Raw genomic sequence first — 25,326 nt, 5'->3', positions numbered from 1 at the left:
ACAATCACACACGTCACAGACATGAATTAAACAACTGGGACACAAACTCTGTAAAATGGCTGCCTGCTATCAAGCAAAGATTATATTTCACATGCATGATTCATGAAATTGCTGCCTTATAAAAGAAGAGCGATAAAAACAGCTAATAAGCTGTCTGTTACAGACAAAATGGCAGTGGACCGGCAAGTGACTAACATGTATGAACTGCTCAACACTAACTGTAGTAGGTATGAAACCCTACATCTACAAAATCTAAAAAAAATCAGCCTTACTTCCAGCAGTGTTATTCTCCAGGAGCTGGCATGAGGCTCTCAAAAGGTTTTACCTCCCGAGGAGGTCCTTGGGCATCAGGTTGTGCAGGCACAAGAACTTCATATGATTTGTTTGCAACTGCAGCAGCTGCTGCTGCGGCGGCCGCAGCAGCAGCTGCCGCTGCTGCTGCTGATGTGGAAGGCTGGGTTTGGGTTTGCTGCTGCTGATGTTGCTGCTGCTGGTGTTGCTGCTGCTGGTGTTGATGCTGCTGTTGCTGTTGTTGATGCTGTTGCTGCTGATGTTGTTGCTGCTGCTGCTGATGTTGCTGCTGCTGCTGTTGTTGTTGTTGTTGCCTTTGCTGCTGCTGTTGTTGCTGTTGCTGTGGATCCATATGCTGACGGGAGTGTAGAGCTAGATGATTTTTTTGATAGAATGCTTTGCCACATTTCTCACATATATGCCGCTTAATGTCACAGGATCCACCACTATGGCGACGATTATGTTGTGCTAGGCCATGCTTTTGAGTGAAGCACTTACCACAGTCAGGGCAAACATGAGGTTTAGGCTTTGGATAGCCATGACCAGCCACAGCTGGTGGTGTATGTGTGTGAGGAACAGGTGAAGCTTTGCTGACAGGAGGATGTGGAGGTGGTGGAGGGGGGAGAGGCTGTGGACATAGGAAATGAGCTGGCTGCTGCTGCAGAGCTGATGCCAAGCCGCAGAGATCTGCCACCACATTACGGTCTCCTGCGTGCAGCCGGTAGTGGAGTGCGAGGCCCTCCCGGCTCGAGAAGCAGTTCCCACATTCTCTGCAGATATCAGGCCAAAGAACTTCAGTAATTATAAATCTCAAAATTATTTGAAACATTTAAGTTTATTCATTTATAATAAAGGGAAATGAAATGTAAATGAATAAACATTTTAAACACTAATATAACAAAGGGTAAGGACTTATCAAGCTGAACTTTGCTATAATAGAGAAAAAGTCTGGAAGTGTTATGTGATTGTCATATTTTTTTTTTTAACTCTCACAATTAACAAGTATAGAAGTTTAACTTTAATATCACTTTCAATTTGTAAGCTAGATTTATCAGGGGTCAGACACCCTAACAACGTGGCAAAACCACATATTAGAAAAAACCGGCAAGTTGCCTAGCAGAGGCACACATCTGAAAACATGTCCAATGCAGAATTTGTTTAAATGGCACTTGCAACTGCACTATGAACTTTTATTTCTCACACTGGACATGTTGGGCAACAAAATCCATTTTCAACCCTGTCCTAGAGAAATGAAAACGCAATACCAGCACAAGCAAGATAAAAGAAAGTAAACAGGTACAAATAACAGCACCAGTGCCAAAAACATTATATAAAATAAAACAACGGAAAATCCAAGATGGAACTATGACAATATCATGGAGACAGATAGTTGCTACTCACTATATAGTGGAGATGTTGAGTCGCAGATAGCCACAACAAAATCACTTGTCAAACAAAGCTTTCAGCCAAACAGGCCTTCATCACAATAGACAAAACACACACACACACACACACACACACACACACACACACACACACACACACACACAAATGCAACTCACACACATATGACCACAGTCTCTGACTGCCAAGGCCAGGCTCTGAGACTGGCAGCCAGACAGTGTGTGTGTGTGTGTGTGTGTGTGTGTGTGTGTGGTCCTCATACCTTTACTTTATTTGTAATTGTGTAATCCTATTATCAAGCTTATTTTCACATTGTGTTTTAATTTATCTTTGATGGAACAACTGGTGAAAAATTATGTTGGTCTGAAATATGTATATGAAATAAATGTTTAAGTGCAGCCATAGTTGTTTAGCAGTGGTGTCACTTAAACTATTTCTATTCACTACAAGGGATGCATGCTAAAGCAACTAATGGAAACTATAAGAAAGCCAAGGATTGTGAAACAAGGGTGCAAAACATAGTACTGCTTGTATAGATTACTGGCGATTAACATTTGAGCACCAGGAAGGATAGAAAACAACAAAATTTTACTAGCAGAAAGCATATGTTATTTAATTTTTAGGTAATTTGGTGCCATCAGCATGTGAAATTTAATACTTGGTGCTGCCACCTCTGGTACCGACAATGTCTCTTAACTCAGCTGGGCATCAAGTCGAACTGAGTTTTGTTGACAGATACAGGTACAGTTATTTCACATTGCTTTGACTCTATGCCAAAGTTAATAAATCCTCGTGGCAGGTGATAGGTGGTGCTGCTCCTGTGTGTAGTTTGTCACTGGGTCCACCACTGGTAGCACAATTCCCTCTGCTTCCACATAATGGAAAGCCCCATCAATGGTCACTGTGCCGACAGCTCCAATTGTTGTACTACCTCAGTGGATACTTGTGTTTCAGCAAACAAGTCCATTCCCTGACTTAAAGGATATGACGTTGCTGTACTTTCTTAAACTGCTGAGTAAACAATAAATCTTTCATGTCAGGTGCTAATCACATGGGGATACTGACATCTTGCATGGAAATCATTATTGCCCTCGGGACTCATTGATTCCATGTTCACGTGACAGTCGTGGTTCCGGTCAATGAAGAAGCATATCACAGTCTCAATAGCACATAATCCTGCTGTTGTGATGATAAGACCTTTTACCTTCTTATGTGAAGCACAGCACAATCTTATCACAAACAAACAACATACAAATGTGATGCCTGAATAAGAAAATCCTTATACACAAATTTTAGATGACCTTATTCCTATCTACTTCGTGCAGCTGTGACGAAATCCTTATCTGAAAATGCTTTTCAGAGACTGCTACTAGTCACAGCTTTTTGTTGACTTACTTAAAACAGCAACCAAAATGGCCTTGCTGTGCTGGTACTGCGAACGACTGAAAGCAAGGGGAAACTATAGCCGTAATTTTTCCCGAGGGCATGCAGCTTTACTGTATGGTTAAATGATGATGGCATCCTCTTGGGTAAAATATTCCGGAGGTAAAATAGTCCCCCATTCGTATCTCCGGGCGGGGACTACTCAAGTGGACGTTGTTATCAGGAGAAAGAAAACTAGCATTCTACGGATCGGAGTGTGGAATGACAGATCTCTTAATCGGGCAGGTAGGTTAGAAAATTTAAAAAGAGAAATGGATAGGTTAAAGTTAGATATAGCGGGAATTAGTGACGTTCAGTGGAAGGAGGAACAAGACTCTTGATCAGGTGAATACAGGATTATAAATACAAAATCAAATAAGGATAATGCAGGAGCAGGTTTAATAATGAATAGAAAAATAGGAGTGCAGGTAAGCTACTACAAACAGCATAGTGAACGCATTATAGTGGCCAAGATAGACACGAAGCCCACGTCTACTACCATAGTACAAGTTTATATGCAAACTAGCTCTGCAGATGATGAAATGTATGATGAGATAAAAGAAATTATTCAGGTAGTGAAGGGAGACAAAAATTTAATAGTCATGGGTGACTGGAATGCAAGAGTAGGAAAAGGGAGAGAAGGAAATATAGTAGATGAATATGGATTGGGGGGAAGAAATGAAAGAGGAAGCCGTCTAGTAGAATTGTGCACAGAGCATAACTTTATCATAGCTAACACTTGGTTCAAGAATCATAAAAGAATGTTGTATACATGGAAGAATCCTGGAGATACTAGAAGGTATCAGATAGATTATATGATGGTAAGACAGAGATTTAGGAACCAGGTTTTAAATTGTAAGACATTTCCAGGGGCAGATGTGGACTCTGACCACAATCTATTGGTTATGAACTGTAGATTACAACTGAAGAAACTGCAAAAAGGTGGGAATTTAAGGAGATGGGACCTGGATAAACTGACTAAACCAGTGGTTGTACAGAGTTTCAGGGAGAGCATAAGGGAACAATTGACAGGAATTGGGGAAAGAAATACAGTACAAGAAGAATGGGTAGCTCTGAGAGATGAAGTAGTGAAGGTAGCAGAGGTTCAAGTAGGTAAAAAGACGAGGGCTAGTAGAAATCCTTGGGTAACAGAAGAGATACTGAATTTAATTGATGAAAGGAGAAAATACAATAATGCAGTAAGTGAAGCAGGCAAAAAGGAATACAAACGTCTCAAAAATGAGATTGACAGGAAGTGCAAAATGGCTAAGCAGGGATGGCTAGAGGACAAATGTAAGAATGTAGAGGCTTATCTCACGAGGGGTAAGATAGATACTGCCTACAGGAAAATTAAAGAGACCTTTGGAGAAAAGAGGACCACTTGCATGAATATCAAGAGCTCAGATGGTAACACAGTTCTAATCAAAGAAGGGAAAGCAGAAAGGTGGAAGGAGTATATAGAGGGTCTATACAGGGGCGATGTTCTTGAGGACAATATTATGGAAATGGAAGAGGATGTAGATGAAGATGAAATGGGAGATACGATACTGCGTGAAGAGTTTGACAGAGCACTGAAAGACCTGAGTCGAAACAAGGCCCCGGGAGTAGACAACATTCCTTTAGAACTACTGATGGCCTTGTGAGAGCCAGTCCTGACACAACTCTACCATCTGGTGAGCAAAATGTATGAGACAGGAGAAATTCCCTCAGGCTTCAAGAAGAATATAATAATTCCAATCCCAAAGAAAGCAGGTGTTGACAGATGTGAAAAATTACCGAACTATCAGTTTAATAAGTCACAGCTGCAAAATACTAACAAGAATTTTTTACAGACGAATGGAAAAAGTGGTAGAAGCCGACCTCAGGGAAGATCAGTTTGGATTCCGTAGAAATATTGGAACACGAGAGGCAACACTGACGTTACAACTTATCTTAGAAGAAAGATTAAGGAAAGGCAAACGTACGTTTGTAGCATTTGTAGACTTAGAGAAAGCTATTGACAATGTTGACTGGAATACTCTCTTTCAAATTCTAAAGGTGGCAGGGATAAAATAGAGGGAGCGAAAAGCTATTTACAATTTGTACAGAAACCAGATGCCAGTTATAAGAGTTGAGGGGCATGAAAGGGAAGCAGTGGTTGGGAAGGGAGTGAGACAGTGTTGTAGCCTCTCCCCGATGTTATTCAATGTGTATATTGAGCAAGCAGTAGAGGAAACAAAAGAAAAATTTGGAGTAGGTATTAAAATCCATGGAGAAGAAACAAAAACTTTGACGTTCGCTGATGACATTGTAATTCTGTCAGAGACAGCAAAGGACTTGGAAGAGCAGTTGAATGGAATGGACAGTGTCTTGAAAGGAGGATATAAGATGAACATCAACAAAAGCAAAACAAGGATAATGGAATGTAGTCTAATTAAGTCGGGTGATGCTGAGGGAATTAGATTAGGAAATGAGGCACTTAAAGTAGTAAAGGAGTTTTGCTATTTGGGGAGCAAAATAACTGATGATGGTCGAAGTAGAGAGGATATAAAATGTAGACTGCCAATGGCAAGGAAAGCGTTTCTGAAGAAGAGAAATTTGTTAACATCGAGTATAGATTTAAGTGTCAGGAAGTTATTTCTGAAAGTATTCGTATGGAGTGTAGCCATGTATGGAAGGGAAACATGGACGGTAAATAGTTTGGACAAGAAGAGAATAGAAGCTTTTGAAATGTGGTGCTACAGAAGAATGCTGAAGATTAGATGGGTAGATCACATAACTAATGAGGAAGTATTGAATAGGACTGGGGAGAAGAGAAGTTTGTGGCACAACTTGACCAGAAGAAGGGATCGGTTGGTAGGACATGTTCTGAGGCATCAAGGGATCACCAATTTAGTATTGGAGGGCAGCGTGGAGGGTAAAAATCATAGGGGGAGACCAAGAGATGAATACACTAAGCAGATTCAGAAGGATGTAGGTTGCAGTAGGTACTGGGAGATGAAGGAGCTTGCACAGGATAGATTAGCATGGAGAGCTGCATCAAACCAGTCTCAGGACTGAAGACCACAACAACAACAACTTAAAGTATTTAATATAGTAACACATTTTGAAGTCTAACCCTAATCTTCAGATTGCAGTGGTAATATGAAAAACATTTAACAAAAGTACACATAAATACTGAACTTGTTCTTTACAGTCTTTGCATGCGAAGAAAAAACTAATATATGACAGTAGTATCTGTTCCCGAAAGAACAGTTACCGTAGATGACCATGCAGCTTTGCTAGAAATGAAATGATAATTACATGGACACCCTAGCTGCAAACAGGCATTGATGTACTTCATCAATGCCTGTTAGCAGCTAGGGTGTGCATTTAATTATCATTTCAAAAACTAATATAATCATTTGTTGGTTTGCTGTCCACATAATCCTTTTTTCTAAATAATCACTCACTTTGTTTATATAAAATGGCTGTCTTGTGGTGCATTAAGCTGTATCAATTGTTGTATATTAATAACTTTCATAAACAGTGGTTAACAAGATCCAAGAAGCCACAGCAATAACTGAACACACCACAATAAGACAGCCATTTCATACAAACAAAGTGAGTAATCATTTAAATGGAAAAAGAAGGAGAAGATTATGTGAACAGCAGACCAGTAAATAATCATATTAGGTTTTCCTATTCTTTCTCTGCAGGATGCCTGCAGCACATGCCAACAACTTGAATGTTGTTGTTGTTGTGGTCTTCAGTCCTGAGACTGGTTTGATGCAGCTCTCCATGCTACTCTATCCTGTGCAAGCTCCTTCATCTCCCAGTACCTACTGCAACCTACATCCTTCTGAATCTGCTTAGTGTATTCATCTCCTGGTCTCCCTCTACGATTTTTACCCTCCACGCAGCCCTCCAATACTAAATTGGTGATCCCTTGATGCCTCAGAACATGTCCTACCAACCGATCCCTTCTTCTGGTCAAGTTGTGCCACAAACTTCTCTTCTCCCCAATCCTATTCAATACTTCCTCATTAGTTATGTGATCTACCCATCTAATCTTCAGCATTCTTCTGTAGCACCACATTTCGAAAGCTTCTATTCTCTTCTTGTCCAAACTATTTACCGTCCATGTTTCACTTCCATACATGGCTACACTCCATACGAATACTTTCAGAAATGACTTCCTGACACTTAAATCAATACTGGATGTTAACAAATTTCTCTTCTTCAGAAACGCTTTCCTTGCCATTGCCAGCCTACATTTTATATCCTCTCTACTTCGACCATCATCAGTTATTTTGCTCCCCAAATAGCAAAACTCCTTTGCTACTTTAAGTGCCTCATTTCCTAATCTAATTCCCTCAGCATCACCCGACTTAATTAGACTACATTCCATTATCCTTGTTTTGCTTTTGTTGATGTTCATCTTATATCCTCCTTTCAAGGCACTGTCCATTCCATTCAACTGCTCTTCCAAGTCCTTTGCTGTCTCTGACAGAATTACAATGTCATCGGCGAACCTCAAAGTTTTTATTTCTTCTCCATGAATTTTAATACCTACTCCGAATTTTTCTTTTGTTTCCTTGATATCGATATGTAATTTTGTTTAACTTTTTTGTATTGACGCTGCAGCCTGAAGATGAGGTTTGTACCTTGAAATATGCTGCTAGTTCCTACATAACAAAAGTAAGTCAACAAAAATTACTGACTGACAGTGGTCTCTGGTAAATCTTTCAAAATTTTTGAAAGAGTTATGGTTAATTAATAGTCAACATGGCTTTAAACTGAAATTCTAATCATTTGCATATCCACACACATAGGACAGGTCATGCAAATTTGATGTTTGTTGTGCACCACCTTCATGGTGAGCAACTGTAATATCCAGCAGTGTATACATCACTTTGCTAGTAAATAACTTATCTTTGTTCTTAATTCATTAGCTCTACTTTAGCTCAGATTCCAAGGAATGACTGTGTATGAGGTACAGCCTCCTCCTGTCTACAAAGTTAGCATAACTAATTCACAAAACTTTCATGGAGGTACCACAATGCAGTGAAAGAGCAAAAACTACTGATATATGATAAATTATGTTGACTATTTTTCCCAGTCTGCCCCTTCAACACCGTGTTGTGAAAGATCCATGATTTTATAACAATATGAATTATGGTGGACTACTACTCACCACATAGAGGAGGTGATGAGCAGTGTGCTGGCACATTTAAAAGAAGACTGTTAGATAGCCTGTTGGACAACATCCTTCATCACTTGTAGAGACACAATACAGATTTTCATATACATCTGATTCACACACACATGGTTACCCGTCATCTTCAGGGTGCTGAGGTCCCATTCAACAACTGGAAGTGACAATGGCCATCTGTGTGTGTGTGTTATGCATACATGAAAATGTGTGTGTGTGTGTGTGTGTGTTTGTTTCTTCACCTGATGAACGGCTAAATCTGTTAGCTTATGCAACAACCTACTTTTAAATGTGCTTGTACGCTGCTGAAAGTGTCTTGAATGTGGTGAGCAGCATACTATTCATATGTAGTGATATATTCTGCACAAATCATGATGAGATGTGTACAAGCTGATATTTTGCAGAATGTGTGTAAACAAAAAAGCACAAGTGGTGTGCCTAATAATGCAGTCATCCGGGGGAACATTTCAAGAGTTGCAGTATAGAATGTGACCATTAAACACATGAAATTAGTTTATTTTTAACATAGAGTTATTTATATCAGTCAGTTCAAATAGTACCATGTCTCATGTCTATTTTTTTCACTTTATTATTTTTTGTTTCTTAACATTCAAACAGCCATTTTCACATGAACCTTCTCCAGCAGTGTGGAGAAATGCAACACCAAAAGTAAATGTAAAGAATATTTCCTGAAGTAAACTGAATACTGTGAGTAAAAGAAAGTCATAAAAACAATGTTCACATCTTCATGATAGAGGGCAGTCGTTTTTACAGACATAATTTTTCCATCACTTTGTCTCAACTTTTGCGAGGCAGTCTCACTTTTTAGTGATTTTGAATGAAGGTGGGTTGAATTTTGGAATTTTTTTCACACTGTTTGTAAACTCTTTAAAGAATTCATATGCCAAGTTATTTCAAGTTTCTGATAGATCAGTTTCATCAGTTGTTTGAAAGAAAGAAATTTCAACACTGTCCATAGGACACAGTTACAAAATTCATAGTTGTGCCAATATTAACTGAATTTTTGTTGAAAGTAACACATCATCACAGAGTCTGAAAAGACCTGACAGGGCACATCTTTATATATCTATGCAGTCTGATAATGACCCAAGGAAAATTTCACAAAACTCTCAGAAATACAGTAGAAATACATTTATCAAATAGGAGATAATTAGGTTAAGTTCAAATCATTCCAGTTTTTATGACTTTTCAGGGTGCCTGTTTTTTCTACTATGATCTTGTCAAAATACTCAGAGTAGATGACAAAACTTTACTTTGTAATCTATATTATAGTATCAATGGCATCTCATTTTCAGGGCCAGAGTTTCCTCACCGTAATGGAATACAGAAAAGCACATTAACACAGGCTATGACAAAGGAGCAGGGTAAACTTAGGGTACAGTCAAATAAAATATCGCATCTCACCTGGTTTCCTACCTGGTCTGCTACTGCTTTTGACCCATATAAACATCTTCCAGAGTCATTAAAACACGTTTCAGATGCTATGATGTTTTTTAAAAATAAATGTGCAGTAGCAGTATACTAGTTACAAGCCCAAAACTCAATCATATCACACACAGTATAACTATAGTTTAACATGCTTATGACTGAGTTGTATGCTCTTATAACTGTTTACAGCACTTTCTATCTTAGTCTTACACAAATACATATTATGTAATACCAAACAAATAACAATGACTCACAGATCTTGGAATAAACATGAGTGGGTACTTACTAGGAACCTTTAAGTGCAAAATTAGTTGGCCCCCTTACAGACTAAAAAAATCAACACACTGATCAACTGATAAAACTCTAGCTTATCCAACTTTACAGAAAATGTCCCTCACTTTGTTGGATATAAGATAAAAATTTTAGTCCATTAGAAAATTGTAGTACCGTGTGGTTATAATTAAAGTGCAGCCCCTCACAGAGGTCCATTGTGGGCTATAATGATCATACGGCAGTAAAACTCAGTAGATGTTCTAATGTATTAATGTGGAACTGATAAATGATAGAAAAAAATTAGTTCCAATTTTGGCCACTAGGTGCAAATCTGGCACTCTGAATGTAAGGAGGACATATAGAAATGTCTCCATATGTAATAGATTAGGAACGGGACATGGGCAGAAAAGGTCAAACAATTGAAAAGGCATAATCTAGATTTATTATCAACCACCACTTATACAATTTGTTCAATATGAGCAGCGGAGATGTTGCCAAGAAGCTGTACAGTGTCAGATTTTCACCAGTTGGCCAAAACTGGATCAAAGTTTTTTCCCAGCATAAATCAGTTCTGTATTAACACATTGGCAAATATACCAGGTTTCGTTGCCATACGATAATTACAGCCCACACTGGACCTGCAATTTAATTATAACCACCTGGTATCTTTCATACCACTTACGATGAATTTCTTTCAGGAGATTCTTCTAAGACTTTGAAGTTTTTATACATGCCTGTTAATAACTTATTCTGTAACATTATATGTGGCCTTTAATGAAAGCATCTCAAATGCACTGTGAGAAAGACACTACTTGATGAAAAGTATCTGTACAGTTATTAAAGGATGTCAATATGGGGTGTGTCCATCATTTGCCTTTATGACAGCTTGAAATCTACTGTGGATATGTTCAATGAAGTATGTGGAGGAATGTCTGTGGAGGAATGACATACCATTCTTCCTCAAGAGTCAAAATACAGATGTTGGATGCTGGTGCCTGAAGCAAAGTCGACTGTTTTAACTCAGCTCAAAGGTGATCCATTGGGTTCAGGATGAGACTGTGGGCAGGCCAATCAATGTCAAGAATGTTATTGTCCACAAGCCACTGCCACAGATACTTTATGGTCTATTGTCATACTGATACAAACAATCACTGCCTCGGAAATTTTTCTCTGTTGTATGCAGTACACCATGCTATAAATTGTGTTCATATCCTTCCACATTCAGTATTTTGTTAAGAGGAATAAGGAGACTACACCTTAAACACAAAAAACACCTTCATACTTAACACAACCACCTTTGTACTTCCCTGTTGATACTCAAATGACGACAGGTAACATTCTCCAGGAATTCATTAAATCCAATCCCACCCTCATCAGGTTGTCACTGGGTATATAGTGATTCATCATTCCAAATCACTTGTTTTCAGTCACCCACTGTCCAGTGGTGTCACTCTTTACACCACCTCCAGCATCACTTAGCACAGGCTACAGAAATATTCTGCTTATGAGGTGATGTTCAAGCATTGTGCTCCATTTTTTATAACGTCCTACCCACAGTCACTGTGGTAGTTGGTCATCTGGCAGAACTTTGGAACTCAAGAATGGTTCGTTCTGCTGATTTCATGTGATTTTTTTACAACTACCCTCTACAACGCTTTTTGGTTCCTGTCTGTCAGTACATGAGGTCTGCCTAGTCTTGGTTTAGCCATGGTTGCTCCTTCACATTTCCATGTCACAATCACATTGCCAACAGTTGTCTTATGGGGCTTTAGTAGGTTTGAAATGTTACTGATAGATTTGTTACTCAGATGACATTCAATGGTTAGTCTGTGTTTGCTGTCTCTGAGCTGTCCTGACTGACCCACTCTGCTGTATCTGCTCCTCTACTGACAACATAACACTCCCATCTCCCTTTATATACCACTCCCACCTCCCTTTATACTGGTATGTTCACCTTTCGTGACATCTGGTGGCCAATTCTGCATTATATAAGGGTATCCAGGTACTTTTGATCAGATAGTGTATGACCAAAATATGACATATAAAAAATAATGCTGTTGCTGTTGTTGTAGCTGTTGTGGTCTTCTGTCCAAAGACTGGTTTGATGCAGTTCTCCATGCTACTCTATCCTGCACAAGCTTCTTCCTCTCTGAGTAACTACTGCAACCTACATCATCTTGAATCTGTTTAGTGTATTCATCTGTTGGTCTCCCTCCATGATTTTTATCCTCCACACTTCCCTCCAATACTAAACTGGTGATTCCTTGATGCCTCAGAATGTGTCCTACCAACTAATCCCTTCTTCTAGTCAAGTTGTGCCACAAATTCCTCTTCTCCTCAATTCTATCCAGTACCTCTTCATTAGTTATGTGATCTACCCATCTAATCTTCAGTATTCTTCTGTAGCATCACATTTGAAAGCTTCTATTCTCTTTTTGTCTACACTGTTTATCGTCCGTGTTTCACTTCCATACATGGCTACATTCCAAACAAATACTTTCAGAAAGGACTTCCTGACATTTGAATCTAAACTTGATGTTAACAAATTTCCCTTCTTCAGAAATGGTTTCCTTGCCATTGCCAGTCTAAATTTTATATCCTCCCTACTTCAACCATCATCAGTTATTTTGCTACCCAAATAGTAAAACTCATCTACTACTTTAAGCGTCTCATTTCCTAATCGAATTCCCTCAGCATCAGCTGATTTAATTCAATTGCATTCCATTATCCTCGTTTTGCTTTTGTTGATGTTCATCTTATATACTCCTCTCAAGACACTGTCCATTTCGTTCAACTATTCTTCCGAGCCCTTTGCTGTCATCGGCAAACCTCCAGGTTTTTATTTCTTCCCCCTTGATTTTTCTTCCTAAGGCATTTTTTTTCTTTTGTTTCCTTTACTACTTGCTCAATATACAGATTGAATAACATCGGGGATAGGCTATAGGCCTGTCTCACTTCCTTCTCAATCACTGCTTCCTTTTCAGGGCCCTCTACTCTTATAACTGCCATCTGATTTCTGTACAAATGCGGAGCTAGTTGGCATAAAAATTTGTAGTACTGTAGTAGGCATGGGCTTCATGTCTATCTTGGCTATACTATGCATTTCGTAGTAGCTTATAGGTATTCCTCTTTTTGTATTTATTATTAAAGCTACTCCTGCGTTACCCATATTTTGTTTTGCAATAATAAACCTGTACTCACTTGACCAGAAGTCCTGTTTCTCATGCCACTGAACTTCACTCATTACCACTATATCTAACTTCAACCTGTCCATTTCCCTTTTTAAATTTTCTAACCTACCTCCCCAATTAAGGGATCTGAATATTCCATGCTCTGGTCCACATTACGCCAATTTTGTTTCTCCTGATAATGTCGTAGTCCTGAGTAGTCCCTGCATGGAGATACAAATGGGGGATTATTTTAACTCTGGAATATTTTACCCAATATGAAGCCTTCATCATTTAAGCATACAGTAATGCTGCATGCTCTTGGGAAGATTGTGGCTGTAGTTTCCCTTTGTTTTCATCCATTCACAGTACCAGCATAGCGATGATGTTTTGGTTGATGTTACAAGGTCAGTTGAATCAATCATCCAGACAGTTGACCCTGCAATTACTGAAAAGGCTGCTGCCACTCTTCAGGAACCACACATCTGTCTGGCCTCTCGACAGATACCCCTCCATTGTGGTTGAACCTATGGTACAGCTATCTCATCACTGAGGTATGCAAGCCTCCCCACTAATGGCAAGGTCCATGGTTCAATTTGTCTGTGTGCTTCTGAATACACCAAATGCAACCACAACCTTGGTATCATTTTATTTTATTTAATCAGATAATCAGTTTCGTCATTACACCCATCAACAGATCTACAAGAAGAAAATAAAAATACGGGTATTCCAGAAATTGTGAAACATGAGCATGAACCTTTTACGGATACACTGAAACACGTAACCTTCCTATCTTACAAGGCAGTTACACATAGGCACGAACCAATAATAATATACAATAGACTCAGTTAACAACCACACACCCTATGAATGTATACATATAATATCAGTTAATGATTAAGTGTCTTCTGGGTCAAATGCTTTATAAAGAAATACGCTTATTTTTTCAACTGTATTTAATAGGTTTTTCCTTGTATTTCACAAATTCAGAAATACTTTTATTTTTATTTTCCTCTTACAAATGTGATGGTGACCATAAAGCCAAACCTGGTTATCTGCTTAAATAAAATGGGACCAGGACTAGGAGTTCTACTATTTATTTAGACATAAATGTCACCAGTCTCCTCTAAAGATCAAAGGGATCTCATTTCATACATGCATCTCTGTTTACTTGGGATATGACGTTCTGTATTGTCAAGCTAACATTTTCAAAAGTTGCCCACAGTTGCTAAGGTAGTTTGCTAGGAAACTCCAAAATTGCAGTAACAAATTAAGAGTTTATCTCAGGGATCGCTTATTCAAATTATATGATTTCTGTATTTGGCAAAACCTCATTAACACTGTAAAGAACAGTGTACACTGTAACTAAGTATCTACTTCATGACATTAAACTGCATTCAAAAGGGACAGGGCTAAAATCTCCATTAACTTAAGGTATGTGTGTTCACTAAAATTAAATAACAAGGAAACACAGATCGATACAACAATACACCACATGGTATGTTTATTGTCATCTGCAAACAGTCTCCGCAATCACATCACAAGCTTTCCAAAATGTCTACCACTTGCAGTAGACAGATGGAACAAATGAACAGTGTAATTTGCCATCACATCTCGTACTGTCTCAATGGAAATAGAGTCAGTTGTCACACAGATAGACGATTCAAGCTCGTTCTGTGTGATGGGATAATTCTGGTGCCATACAAAAAGAAGTCATAAGGAGTAAAGGCTGAGTGAACATGGAGACCAACCATCATTGTGCCAGTAAGTTTGGAATAATTCAGCTCTAATGATTATTCCCCAGGTATAAATCAAGAAACTGGATTCAGTATGGTGTGGGTTGGTCCCATCTTGAATGAGGCACTTGATGCCTGGTCAAACGTCCAACGCTTGCTGTGTGATGGAAAATTGTTCCAAATATAATGTAACTTTCGCTAGTTAGCAATTCTTACATAGAAAGAAGCACTAATGTCACTGTTGCATACAACAGCCATATGGTAACTTTGGGAGACTGCAATGATTTTGGTTCCAACAAAAGAGGATTTTTAGAACCCCAAAAACCTTCAGTTTTATTTATTCATGAATCCACTAATGTGGAAATGTGTGTCACCTGTGAACAAGATTCAGCCAACATCAAAGCCTTCATTATCAATCATTATGAGAATCTGGTTCACAAAGTCATGCCTTTGACAAACAGCTGGTACAGGTATGATCTGGTGACTGAATGGAAACATGCGTAGACATGTCTCAGTATTGTAAGAAATAATGATAAGAGAATTGTCAGTTTGAGTAGAAATCGTTTTAGCAATATGTGATGTTACTGATTTTGGAAATTATTTTTATTACATACTTCGGCTGAGTAAATATTTTATTTCCTTGAGCTCCCTGGTCCCAGAAGATAATTCCACAAACCAAAAGAGAATGGAAGTAAGCAAAATAAGCTAATACCCTAGTGTTTAGGCCTACACAATGACGGATATTTCTACAGACCAAAAGGGAGTGAAAGTACACAAAATAAGCTAATATTCTAGTCTTTAGGTCAACATAATGAGGGATATTTCTAAGCGCTTAGCAAGTCAAAATCATATTCTTGATTACTTTTTTCTATGTTTTGACTCAAGTTTTGTTCACTATCTAGCTAAAACCCAGGGAACACACACACAGTATTTCACTTTATGTATGATCATTAATGCCTATTTCTGGAACTGGCAGGTAAATTCAGTTTGTTTTAAATTGCATAATATGAGTCTTTGTGTAATTAATTCTATAACTGTTCCTGTAAACCATTTGCAGCGATGTTTAGGTATCATTTGGGCTTTATCTGGTCCTTCATTAGCAATCATTACAGTTTCTCAACAGTTCTTTAAAGTCACTGGAATGTCACTCTTATAGGTAAGGAACAAGAGTGGCCTGAATATCTGACTACATACTTATCATTCCCCCATTCTGAGTTTAGCTTTAGTATTGCTGCACTATTTGTTAACTGACACTTTCCTTCCTGTTATTAATATAAGCCCCAATGCATGCAAGAGCGATACAGTAAAGCCACAAAATTTTAGTTTCCTACAAAATCAAATGCCATGGCAAGTCACATGAGGTACCATGAGAATAGTTCTTGTTGTTTAGCTCTTCCAGTAATTCATTTATAGTTTCATGTATCAATATTGGGTAATGAAAACCTCGTAACTCTATCTGTTTGTGAAAACTTGTAATTCCAGTAATCAGTAACTCTATAATTAGAGATCTGTATGTGTGTGGGTTTCTCTTTTATGTCAATAACTAGGCTTCTACTATACAGTTACACACGTAGCAACTTTCTGTATCACTTTATATTATTTTTAAGAAACCATTTTTGCTTCACCTGTAAAATTTAACAAATGGAATTATGAGGTTTTCATTGCCTACCACTAATGTGGATGTCTCTAAGAATTCTTTGTGACATATTAAGAGGCAAGCAGCTAGTTACGCTGTACAAAACGAGTCAGTATTCCACTGTAGGACATGTATTCCAAAAGTTTAGAGCAGGCTGCTTGGGGAGAAATGGGCCTGTAGTAAGAGATGGTTTGTCTGCCCCTTTTTATAGATGGAAGTCACTATTAGTAAGCTATGAGAGGCATACCATAAGTAAAATAACACTTCTTTTCTTAAATCAGGTTGGTTTTATTCAGGTTTCACATATACCATATTAACCCCCACTGTTTTGGCTACAAAACCCTATTTTTCAACATACTCCATTCAATGCGGCAACCTCACGCTACCTTACTGGGTGGGTCTGTATGCCGACATTGTACCACTCTGCTGGTTGATGTTGGAGCCAATGCTTTGCTGCACCACTAACCTCCCTGTCATCCATGTACTGTTTCCCCTGGATTGCATCCTTCATTGGGCCAAACATATGGAAGTCAAAAGGTGTGAGAACTTCTGTTAGGCTGTGATGAAACTAGTGAGCTCACACCTTTGAGTACCCCAACTGGTGGACAAGTGTGTCAGCACTACCAACAGAGATGTCCAGTTGTTCATCAAGGAGATTGTTTGTGATCTGTTGAGCACCTCAGATGAGTGTGTCTAGGGTTTCCAACACTGCAGGTGTCACAGCTGTGTGTAGCCAGCTGACATGTGGGAGATCAGACAGGTCTGTTTGACCTTGATGCGAAGATGACAGATGCCTTGCCCAATGACTCACTATACTTTTGTTCACTGCCGCGTCTCCACAGACATTCTCCTAGCACTTAGATGCTCTGGTTTTCTGCCAAAAGAAACAAAATGGCACCTCTCTGGTTGGAATGCATCTCCATTACAGACACAATTTTGAAGGCTATGTATAGCAGTGCCAACTATGAGAACAACATGAAGCTATAGGGTCTGAAGCAAGCGTATTCCGTGATGTCGCACCAAGAATTCTGCATTTTTTCAACCAAAACTGGCCAAGAAAATAAATTTGTTGCATTACTTATTACATATACTCTATCAGAAGACATCGCTTCAGTCAAGAACTGATACAAAAGATAGCTCAGTCAAGGTCTTATCAAATCAGTGAAGCATTTTATATCTGAAATAAAATAACTGTGGCACTGATTGCACTGGTGGGGTGCAGAGTTGCCACTGGACAGCCACTTTAGACAAGGCTCTGCATGTAGCTATAAGACAGGCAACACAGTGAGTACATGGCACTCAAAAGAGAACTAAGATTGGGCAGTATCCTGCTCCTACCACCAAGCTTATTTTAATTGAAATATAATACTATGCTAGAAATATTATTACTACCAGAGGAATTAGCATTTTCAATGTACCTTTTTTTATTTTATAGTGCTAGAAGTCAACCTAGTTCTTTTATATGCTTTTGATACCTTTAGTAATAAATTTATCTCAGACAAACTGGATACATTAGGAAATAAGCAAAAAGTGTAGTTTAAATTACATATACAAAACAGAATACCGTGTTTGGAACTCACATTTTCTCGTAAGATCAAATTCATATCATATGTGAAGGAAAAGAAAATAGGGGTACGACAACGGATCATACTAGATTCCATAGTATTCCTCATTTGCATAAATGGCATACAAAACTTTTCTCCGTTTTATTAATGAATTCCTATTTCATTGTACATGTATTTCTAACTGTGTGCATTTCTGATTGGTAGGATTGACACAATCTTCACGTTCATGACTGGAGAATTGTAACAATGAACAGTATAATATTACTGATTAAGTTCTTGAAGTGCATATACTCACGCTTCAGTGCAGAGTCACTTAATGCAAACCCTTATTAAAAAAAAGTTTTATGTAGACTACTTACATGACCTTGCCTCTACAAATGAAAGTGGGCATCGAAGATTTGGGGCCAATCTGGAGATTTTCAAACTTACTGTGACTATGGAATTGCTGTAGGACCCTCCATGAAAAATGAGTAGGAAAAAAATTGAAATTCGAAGATATGTGAGCTACATTGGAATCCTCCTCCATAATTCACTGCCAGCATAAACCACAAGCCCAGTAATGGAAGGGAAATTACAGCAGAATTATAAACATTTCTATTTGATAATCATTTTTACAATTTAAACAAATATTTTGGCTCATAGCTGCACTCACTATTTGGGTGTGTTTTCACACAGACAGTATGCATTTACAGATGAAAGCTTTTGCTCTTGTTTTTTTTTTGCTCAGTGTGTATAGTTTCTCTCTTTCCTTTCAGGTACAGGAATTCAGTGATGGGCTAAAGCACATTTGCAGAATTGGCAGCTCTTGCATTGTGCGCAGATAATGGAAATTCATGGACATTGGTCCAACTAGATATTATAATAGTATAAAGTAGCCAACGACAATCGCTGATTCTCACGATTTCTTTCAGCAGAAGATGCAAATTGATTACATTTGTTTTTGATACAGAGAATGCCAGAACAACTTTTATTGATCTATTTATTACGAATTTCAAGCTTGTGTAATGATTTTCATATTTCTTTGGTGATTGGAAAAAGCAAGATGTGCTAATAGACTAACCTGTAACGTAGTCTGACACCTTGGTTACTCATGAGTTGACGAAGCCAATGAATGTGAAAGCAAAAACCTGGTTGTGGTGACTTACTAATCTGTAGCTTACCCCGAAGTCTAGATTAGGATGGAATATGTGAATTTGATTGTCAGCTGGCGAAGACAACAAATCTCAACATGAAAATAAGCTTTCCATAATGAACTAATATTTAGCATAACCTAAAACATACATTCGTCACTTCAGCAATGTACTTCAATGTCTTCTTTCTGATATTGCCAAAAAATTCAATGATGTGATTAAATTTTAACCTTATACAACTAAATACCAGCAATTCATTTACATACCATAGAAAATTACACTCAAGAATTTCATTGGCTACCTACATCTCACTCACATTGGTCCATAAATGCACTTTTACTTGATGATGTGAGTCTCACAGAGGAATAATAGTGAAGTTTTAAGAAAAAAAGGTTCGGGTTTTCCATCATCTGCCTGTATCAGTTAAAGTGAATGCCGTGATGCTTCTGCTCGAAAAGCCCCATTTTTAATCCAATCCGAGCTTAACTTCTTTCCCGGCGTGAACTTCTTTCCTGGCATGTGTATGTGTAAATATTTCTGTAATGTATCTGTCATGTCCTACACTTTTGTGCAGAATTATTATAAGACAAATAAATAAATGAAACTAAACAAATAATGTAAAATTTTTATTTATTTTATTCTTCCAGTGTTTTATGCATAATAGGCTAAGCATGTTTTGCTGTTTCTATCAGACAGGAGGATTTCCCAATAGTCATTGTGAGTTAGTTTTAAGACTTTCTTACTCCTTGTCTGTAGAATTAGGTAAAGATTTCTCTTATTGGTGTAGCATACCTAAATCTTATGTTAGCCATCCCTCAACACTGCTTGTTTAATTTTATCCATATTTGTTACAATGAAAACCCAGGACTCAAATTGCTCAAGGAATGTGTTTAACAAAGAATTAAATTGTTCATTAATGCACTCCAGTAATGTGTTTAACAAAGAATTAAATTGTTCATTAACCCTGTTTATGTATTATACATCTTTTCCCTTATGTTTTTCCCATTGGTTTACTTCAAACAGTGACCAAGACATCAGTACACTTCTGTTATACACATTTTTTTCTGTTTTGATGTGAATGTACATTATTGGCATGTCTTACTGTTAACATCTTATCACCATGAAACAATAAGCTAGTTACTATCACTTTTAATTACACTCTGTAAGGCAAAATATACATATCGGTACCTTTCCAGTAAAAGTTGTTTAATGGACGACCTTATATTTTCCATAGTTTATGTACATAATACACATTAAAATACTTAAAAGACTTGTTCTTTATCTAATATTGATCTTCTGAACTTAGGAAAGAAGCATCCGATCCCACCCGTCTGCTTTGATCCATGACGTCACAAATATGGCGGAAACAAACACAAACACACACACTTTCCACAAGAAGCCTAATGACACTAACGGGACAAGTGCAGGAAATGGGGTGTTTTGGGTGGGGGGCAAACTAAATACAAACAAATTTAGATGCCTTGCGTAGCTACAACGTGTAAGTGAAGACAGCCATGCATGAATACCCACCCACCTCCCCAGGGGTCGTAACCCCTGCAACCCATAGAAGATAAAGATGCTTCAGTAGCTGATTAGTGTTTTTTGTCTTTTTTTAAAAAAAAAATCTCACGGGATAGAACGAACAGATCAGAAAGATAAATATAATAAACTAAAACAGAAATTTGAGGAAACAGATAATTAAAATAAGTAATAAGTGTTTTTAAATTTAAAAAAAAAAACTCTCACGAGATAGAACGAACAGATCAGAAAAGTAAATAATATAAGATAACACAGAAATGGAGACAGCCACACTCAAACCAAACTCCGCGCAGTCATGACGTCACACATGACAACACCCTTACGTCACGGGTCAAAGCCGATGCGTTGGATCGGACGCTTCTGTCGACCCTGAACTTATCTTGAAATTTTAGTTTTTGTAACAAAGTGCATAAAATGTGGCAAAGTATGTTGAAACTGATGCGAACATATACAACAAGTTATGGTACAGGTCAATCTGTTCCCCTGATCTTTATTTCATTTTCACATTCATAGGCTTTGGCACCTCACAACCAAATAAACAGCTGCCTATCAATCCTAGACCGCAGGTTATGCTGTTCTCAATATCTATAACCAAGATTTTAGGTAGGGGGCAGGGGCACACTAGCCAGCTTTCCCTTCTTCTAAGTTGATCCACACTGCCACTAAAACATACTTTTAACATGTGAAGTAGGCATTTTAAGATATGAAGTCATTTTAAAGGAATTCAAAAGCCTTAAAACCAATGGTGCTTTCAGTTTCTCTCCATTCCCTTTTCCCTGTTAAAAAGGAAACTATGTTGACAAAAATTAATTTTTGGTAAATAGCTGGGGAATAAATTTTATGCTGTTGCGTTGTGTGTAATACAGGAAGAGAATGACTTTTTAAAAAAAAAAAAAAAAAAACACGAGTCCAGTAAACTCAGTGCTGCATTACTAAGACTGAATTCTGTTTCACATTTCTTAAGACTTAGAAAATGCAGATCAATAGAATATTTAAGTATTCAATTTTGTATGGTGATACTTACCTGCACACAAATGGTTTGTCTCCCGTATGTATTTTGGAATGCTCAACAAGCTCTGGTTTACGTGAAAATGCCTCCCCACAATGCTGGCAAACAAAGGGTCTGTCATCTCCAGTATGCAACCTTGTGTGTGCTAGAAGTGTTCTTTTCTGCAAGAATTCCTTCCCACAGACTTCACAAGAGTGAGGAACTCTCCCATGAAGCCGTCCATGATTCACCAATTCAAACTTGCGTGTGAATGTACTGCCACAGTCTGGACACACATAAGGATGCAAACCACCATGGAACCGGGAATGAATCACAAGATGATCCTTCTGAGAAAATGATTCACCACATTCATCACAAACAAACGGCCGTTCTCCAGAATGAAACTTTGAGTGTGTTACAAGATGTCTTTTCTGTGGAAATGTTCTTCCACATTCCTGGCATATGAATGGCCGGTCCCTGCTGTGCACACGAGCATGTGTAACTAGATGGTGCTTTAATGTAAATGACTTTTTACATTCCAAACATTTATATGGACGTTCACTGCTGTGTAGTAGAAGATGTGTGCTGAGACAGTGTTTATGGGCAAAACTTTTTCCACATTCAGGGCATACATGTGGGCGTTCACCAGTGTGAACCCTAGCATGTGTGACAAGGTGATGCTTGAGAAGAAATGATTTACCACATTCTGGACATGAGAACGGTCGTTCTTTATCCAACCTATATCTATGACCACCACTTAAGTTATGGCCAGTAGTTATGGTTAATTTGCCGTTGCTGTTGTTTGATGACTGTGTGTCATCAGTTGCTTCTCCCTCCAATGGTCTGCCTTTTATATGTGTAACACCGGTGGTATTGGTGTTACCTGCACTGACTGGTTGTTGTCCTATGTTAGCAGTATCTGGTCCTAGTAAGTTGGAAGTAACTGATGCTTTCTTCAGAAGGAATTCACCACACTCTTGGGCTGTTAGCTGAAGAGGACCACATGGTGTCATGAAGTGCTTGGCCCCAACATGCTTGTCAGCACCAAACATCAGGCTATTACCTGCACGAAATAAAGAATTTGTGCTGTCACAATTACACCCTTTTTCACACGCTATATTAAATATATCGTGTTTCTTTGCATTTAAATGTGACTGGTGTGTGCTGTTTTGTTGGAGGCACTCATTCATTAAAAACATAGTTGTGGACATAAAACTATTATTCATATTTCTGTTAGAGGTACTAGGTGCTCTATTACCATGTCTATTTAATGCATTATCCGCAAGTTCATTCGATTCATTAGTCGTTTGTACTTTGGTGGATACACCATTGGTAGCTGTAGCAATTCCATTCACACTGCACTGATTTGTAATGCCCCAGGAGTTGAAGGACACAGCGTTAAGTGCTGCTGCTGAATACATTGGACTGCCTGGAGCATTCTGCGACGAATCGCGAAATATTGTATCTTCCAGCTTGATTCTTTCCACTAAATGTTCAGGAACAATTTTCAAAGAATCAAAGTGCATAGGTGATGGGTGGGTTGCCCATCCCATAGGTATGTGGTGCCTGTAATGGAGTAAAGCGCAAGACTTTATTAGCGAAATCTAAAATTTTAATCCCGGATGCAAAATCTCGCTGATCAATAATAGAACTAAAAAGTTTCGGCTGGGATGTTTACGCGAATACAGATTACACTTCAGAGATATCTTTCACCTGGAGCTTCAGACACTTACCATTAATTTGACATAATCCGCGAATATTTATAAACTGCTAGTAACAACGCACAACAGAAAAAGGTAATTGACATTTAATCAAGAGAATTTGAAAGAAACTAACAACTTTCTGTCAGACTGCCATTTTAACCAAACACACGCACACATTGCCAACATAACGGAGTACAGTATAAAATGTCCCTAACGTAATCTATGACAGACGCTTGCGTTTGTAATATGCTTCGACGATGCAATAGGTTTAGTTTGACGGAAAAAGCAAGTTAAAATCATCGAGCAGCCTAATGACTGTGTAAGTCAGAAAGAAAAAGTGCTGTGGCAGAGGCCAAGTTAGCTAAAGTAAGCTCTGCAAAAAGAGCCTGCAGCTTGTCTTTTCGCGGCGTATATTGTAGGTTTCGATCTGTTTTCAGACGATTAAGCGAATTTGTGATAAACATAGCTAACAAGTAGAAGCCAGCAATGTTAAATTTTGTATTCCGTGACTTCCGATCAAATGTACTTTTCTTCGTTCAGTTCTCTACTCCTCTCCCTATCTATCCCGTGATCACGTCTTATAATTACGCAAATCCCTGCAGATTTTAGGGATAAGACGTAGCTATCACGAAATACTGACATGAAAAGCAGAAAATGAATTAGTCAGTCCGGAGTTCAGCTAATTGCTATTGTTACTCCTTTAACGGCAATGTTAGCTACGGCATAGCGTCTTCACTGAAACAATAAAAGGGCAGTCCTTTTGTCTTACAGAACTTAACACTGTCTGAAGTTTCAGAAGTTTACTTCTGTTAATTGAGGCAGATTACGTCGAAATGATTGAATTGTCCTTCCACTGAAAAAACCAAGAATCTAAAGTTTGCAGGCAATGAGATAGCAAGTTTTATTGTACATACACTCATAAGCATATATCTCATATTTTAGGAATTTTGACGCAGTATTAAGTGTACGGTATCTACTGTTTCATGAGATGTGTTGTTGATGAATTAGTATACCCATAGAAACGTTGTTCATTCGTATTTGTTTCCTTCTAGGTCTCAGTTAAGGGGAAAAATGTTCGAGTTCTGGAATTCATTTAGCAATGTATTAAGGACCAGAAGCAGTTATAATAAACTTTGCCCAGGCAATAACTAATAACGTTTAGTACTGTTGTTATACTTATGTCTAGTTAATCAGTGGTGTTCTCTTTAACCTGCTTGCACATAAAGTTTATTTAGAAATGAATTTTTGATATTCACGTGTAGTGTACCCTGTAGTGATAAAATTAAGATCAGTGGAAAGACAAATGTCATTAAGAATATAATTTTCTTTACACAATCCAGATATGAAGATGAAATATAGGAAGTATGCACCCAATTTCCTTTGAAATTCAAAAGATTCCCAAGTTTGTATTACATGCCTGCTATCAACTTTAAACAGAAACTCACTCCAGAATAGAGAAACCAAACAATCTGATGCGGCTAAAACAGTGGAGATATATTGGATATGTGTTTGTTTTGATGGCCTCTATAAATAAATGAATGCTCATTTTGGCTTGGTTCCTTTCACAATGCTTATGTTGACTTCTATTTCTACAACCCACCAACTGAGATGTTGTTCTGTGTCAGTTTCACTTAATTTCTATTTGTTTCTTAGATTATGTTAATGCAATGTTTGTACATATGATGTGCGATTTGTATTGATAATGAATTAATGGTGTATGAAATAACTGAACACTGAAATTTTAGTAGCCATGAGATATAATTTTATACAGTACATTTATGAACTGTATCAATCTATTCAAAGAAGTTTCAGGCTTGCTGCCAGTCATCAACTGGGCACCTGCCAACTGT

General features: G+C 38.0%; 1 protein-coding gene across 1 annotated transcript; it reads right to left on the bottom strand.

Moving 5' to 3' along the window:
* On the bottom strand, positions 1-23,637 carry LOC126456979 (zinc finger protein 260-like). The gene is made up of 4 exons (XM_050092931.1): positions 23,507-23,637; positions 23,032-23,339; positions 21,810-22,836; positions 1-1,061 (listed from the first exon to the last, which is right to left on the bottom strand). The coding sequence occupies exons 2-4, from the start codon at positions 23,324-23,326 to the stop codon at positions 284-286; spliced, it is 2,100 nt and encodes a 699-aa protein (XP_049948888.1). The 5' UTR covers positions 23,327-23,339; positions 23,507-23,637; the 3' UTR covers positions 1-283.
* Positions 23,638-25,326: the final 1,689 nt, after the last annotated feature.

The sequence above is a fragment of the Schistocerca serialis genome, chromosome 1 (assembly GCF_023864345.2).
Source record: "Schistocerca serialis cubense isolate TAMUIC-IGC-003099 chromosome 1, iqSchSeri2.2, whole genome shotgun sequence".
Classification (NCBI taxonomy): Eukaryota; Metazoa; Arthropoda; class Insecta; order Orthoptera; family Acrididae; genus Schistocerca; species Schistocerca serialis.
Note: the sequence above shows the minus strand (reverse complement) of the source record. Positions and strands in the feature narration are given on the sequence as shown.

Excerpts from the sequence above, each read along its gene's own strand:
- LOC126456979 (XM_050092931.1), bottom strand. The coding sequence starts at position 23,326 with ATGGGATGGGCAACCCACCCATCACCTATGCACTTTGATTCTTTGAAA. Across the intron at positions 22,837-23,031 it reads TAATGCATTAAATAGACATG|GTAATAGCCTGATGTTTGGT; the intron begins GTAATAGAGCAC and ends TATTTCGTGCAG. Across the intron at positions 1,062-21,809 it reads GACAAACCATTTGTGTGCAG|AGAATGTGGGAACTGCTTCT; the intron begins GTAAGTATCACC and ends TGATATCTGCAG.